Genomic DNA, 3,520 nt, shown 5'->3' with positions numbered 1-3,520 from the left:
CACTTGCTGACGATTTGCAGCGCAATGTATCATGTTCTTACCATTCTGCTCCACCGACCGTTTGTGGCAGATGGTCATCTATACACTACATCACGCTCTGTGTCGGTCAATTCATTCATTACGTGCGCATCTGCTGCCAATAGCATTGTCGCACTACTAAGAGCATACGACCGGGCATTTACTGTGCGACGTGCGCCTTATCTGGTTTCCTATGCGACCTATGTTGCTGCAACCATACATGCGCGCATCGCCGCCAAACGGAGTAACGAGTCTGATGCTCATCGTAGCCTGCAGACATGTTTGGCTGTATTTCGAGAGAATTCAGAGACAAATTGGGCAGTGAGGAAAGCAAATGCAATAGTGCAAAGCTTGATGAAGAGGCTAGGTGTTAGTGTGGCTGAAGGAAACATAGGTTCCGATGTTCACTGCCAAAACGCGCCAAGAGCTACGGCTCAACCTTCAAGTACCGACATCGCCACAGCACCTGACCACGCAGAACAGGCTGAGATTGCAGTGCCCGACAATATTTCACCTAGTGCAGGGTGGTCCGATATCGATGGCATCATCCAAAGCTTTGTCAGGGGCCAGGACGGGTTTGCCGCAGCGAGCGAGCATCAAGCCGACCTGGGCCATATGGACAATTTCATACCAGCACAAACTGCGCCAATCCCATCGGGCGTTTTTTACCACAACAGCGAAGTTATAAGGCCTCTTGATGACCGAAACCCGAGTGACAACACAGTCACAACTTGGTCCACGGATATCCACGCACCGGGTGGGACAGCCTCGATTGATGACCTGCTCTTCGGGTTTAACGGCTCAGCCCTTGACAGTTTCCCGTTCTGAAGATCGCCACAACACCGCAGAATCCCTCGATAGCGGAGACTCCCAGTCTGAGCTGTCAAAATGACGAATTGATGGCAAGGAAAAACTCTCCGACGTTTATGCTCAGGAACTGGGACCAGGGGCGGAAAAGGGGGGCCGGGTGACGGGGGCGAAATCCTTGCTGCCTTCCCGCGGGAACGTCACGTCCCGTGGGTGTCCACGGGAAGCATCCCTTCCACTCCAAATGTCACAACCGCCTCGGCGAAATGCAGTCAGAGCCACGAAAAATATCTTGATAGTTGATATTTTCCATGCGATCTGTTGCTCCATCGGAAGCCTTAAATATGCTGCTTATACCTGGAGTTTCGGGGTGACTGAGCCTCTTCAACAAGCCTCCACCAACCTGTCGCACCGACAGATGAACGCCAGCAAGCGAATATTTCAAGAAAGACTTGGTCGCCAACTGTATCCAGCTTTGTGGCCATCAATTTCACCTACAATGGCGATCAACCCCCCTTCCTCATCTGCCCGAAGGACTCGATGTTCATTGCCAGCCGTCTTAATGCGAGCTGGCACTTCAAAGGGCCTCTTCATCCATCGAGCGCATCTTCCACCGTCAGAGAATGCATGGGCTGCTCCCCTCCTGGCCGCGATGGGTTCACGTTACAACGACACCCGCCAGATCGATGGCGTTGGCGGCGCAACAAGTGTCACATCGAAGGTGGCAGTGGTAGCTCCTTCAAGTCGCCCTGGCGTTGATGTCGACTACACCTTTGTCCAGGTAGCCGTAGGCAAAGAAACCATCGACATGAGCGGCAATTGCGGCAACATGTGTTCTGGTGTCGGGCCGTTCGCCGTTCAGGAAAAGCTCGTGGAGCCTCAGCCTGGCGCACGAACTGTGGATGTACGGATTTTCAACACCAACACTTCAAGCACCATTGTCGAAACTGTACAGATAGATGAAAATGGTGAGCTCAAGGAGGACGGCAATTGTATCATTCCTGGCGTCAGGGGCTCCGGCAGCGAAATCAAGGTTGCGTTCGTTGATCCGGCAGGGAGCATGACGAACAAGCTGTTCCCCAGCGGAGTTCGCGCCGAGAAGATCGTCGTTGACGAAGTGGCAGGCTTGTCGCCTTTCTCGGTAGATGTAACACTCATCGACTCCGCGAATCCATTCATCCTGGTAGATGCCCGGACCACGGCGCCGCTTTTGAAAGGCCAACAGCAGGACTCGCCACTTACCATCACAGTCACCGAAGCCATTCGCCAACACGGTGCTGTACTGATGGGCCTTGCGCCAGATCTTGAGGCGGCATCTATGGTTCGAGGCACGCCAAAGATAGCCTACGTGTCTCGGCCCGATCCTTCGCCCTGCTCGCCCTCAGACATCCAAGTCCTGGCGTACAGTATGGGAAAACCGCACCCCAGCTTGCAGTTGACCGGCGCAGTGTGTATTGCAAGTGCAGTCTGCATGGAAGGCACTGTTGCCAAGAGCGTTGCACGTGGACAGACATCGGGCGAAAGCGAGGCGCTTACTCCAGAGCGGACTCCCAGCCCACCTGGGACGGCGGCACGGGACATACAAGAACTCGAACATAGAGCTGATCTGTTGGCGCCGGGCTTAAGCTCTTACAGCACACAGGTGATCACAATCACCCACGGCAGCGGCTCTATGGAAGTTGAAGTTTGGACCAAGCTAGGGCCATATGGCCTCGAAATCGACCGCTGCATCGTTTCGAGAACCGCTCGAAGATTATTCGAGGGGAAAGTATTGTACTATGTCTGACAATAACACATCAACTTCATATGTGATTAACACTGCTTAATTTGGTTCGGACCAAGCAGCAGTAATATGTGATGGCAAGGACCCTCCGAGCACCATTGAGAAAGTAAAGCAGCTACTTCCCCTCTTTCTCAGGACGGGTTTGTCTTTCTTGCTTGCTTATGGGGATTGAAGGACAGCAGCCCGATACGATGACCGGACCCGCGCATGCGAGAAAAGCGGTCAGCATACCATTGACAGGCGCATTGGAGTCAGCGTAACCGCCGGCCTCATCACTTCTGCGGGTCTGGGCCTTCGACCGAGTACTTAGGTCTCAACACTGCAAGATTTGTCTTACCGCAAGAAAGAAAGTCTTTGTCACACCAGCTCCTTGAATGATCAGTCTTGAGCTGCGGCATGCTGATGATGGCGTTTCGTGGCCGCGCCAAGTGCCCAACAACGTGAATTGGCATTTCCAAGACACTGACATTGGAGGCGGCATGCTCTGTCTTCCCACAGCTTCCGACAGCATTCCAGGCACCATTTGACAGACCCTATGTGCTTTTTTTTAGCCGCCTTGCTTCTGGGTCTCATGTGCAGCGCTATAACAGTAGCTTAGTGGACGGCACATGATGGGAGAGAGGGAGGATGTGGCTAGACCATGGCTCCATTGCATTCAGTGGCGTGGCAGGGAGCGTGGATCGCGTACGTCTTAGCAGGCACGGCATGGCGAGAGCTGACGCACTGCCGACTGACCCGTCTTTGCGATGGCCAGTTCATGTCGAGGACTACCTGGGGAAGTCCTCAACGAACGACGTGCACCGCCAGAAGGCTCTAGCACCCAAGGCCTGTGCACCAGGAGGGTAATATTGGGGGTTCATGCGACGACGCGAATCTGTTTCGTAGCAACTACATGGAGTGTAGGCTCGGCAG

The 3,520-nt window shown here is 53.9% G+C and overlaps 2 protein-coding genes across 2 annotated transcripts in view; both read left to right on the top strand.

Moving 5' to 3' along the window:
• Positions 1-846, top strand: part of VDBG_04118 (conserved hypothetical protein) — a gene marked incomplete at both ends in the record, with an annotated part of 2,610 nt that extends 1,764 nt beyond the window's left edge. The window contains one exon of the mRNA XM_003006119.1: positions 386-846. Within this exon, the coding sequence (XP_003006165.1) occupies positions 386-846 (461 nt within the window). The remainder of the gene's footprint in view (positions 1-385) is intronic.
• Positions 847-975: 129 nt separating this feature from the next.
• Positions 976-2,918, top strand: VDBG_04117 (methylitaconate delta2-delta3-isomerase; the record flags this gene model as incomplete). Its single annotated transcript, XM_003006118.1, has 2 exons — positions 976-2,598; positions 2,783-2,918. The coding sequence occupies 2 exons, from the start codon at positions 1,325-1,327 to the stop codon at positions 2,916-2,918; spliced, it is 1,410 nt and encodes a 469-aa protein (XP_003006164.1).
• Between the last annotated feature and the right edge of the window lie 602 nt (positions 2,919-3,520).

The sequence above is a fragment of the Verticillium alfalfae genome, genomic scaffold (genome assembly GCF_000150825.1).
Source record: "Verticillium alfalfae VaMs.102 supercont1.4 genomic scaffold, whole genome shotgun sequence".
In the NCBI taxonomy this organism is placed as follows: Eukaryota; Fungi; Ascomycota; class Sordariomycetes; order Glomerellales; family Plectosphaerellaceae; genus Verticillium; species Verticillium alfalfae.
Note: the sequence above shows the minus strand (reverse complement) of the source record. Positions and strands in the feature narration are given on the sequence as shown.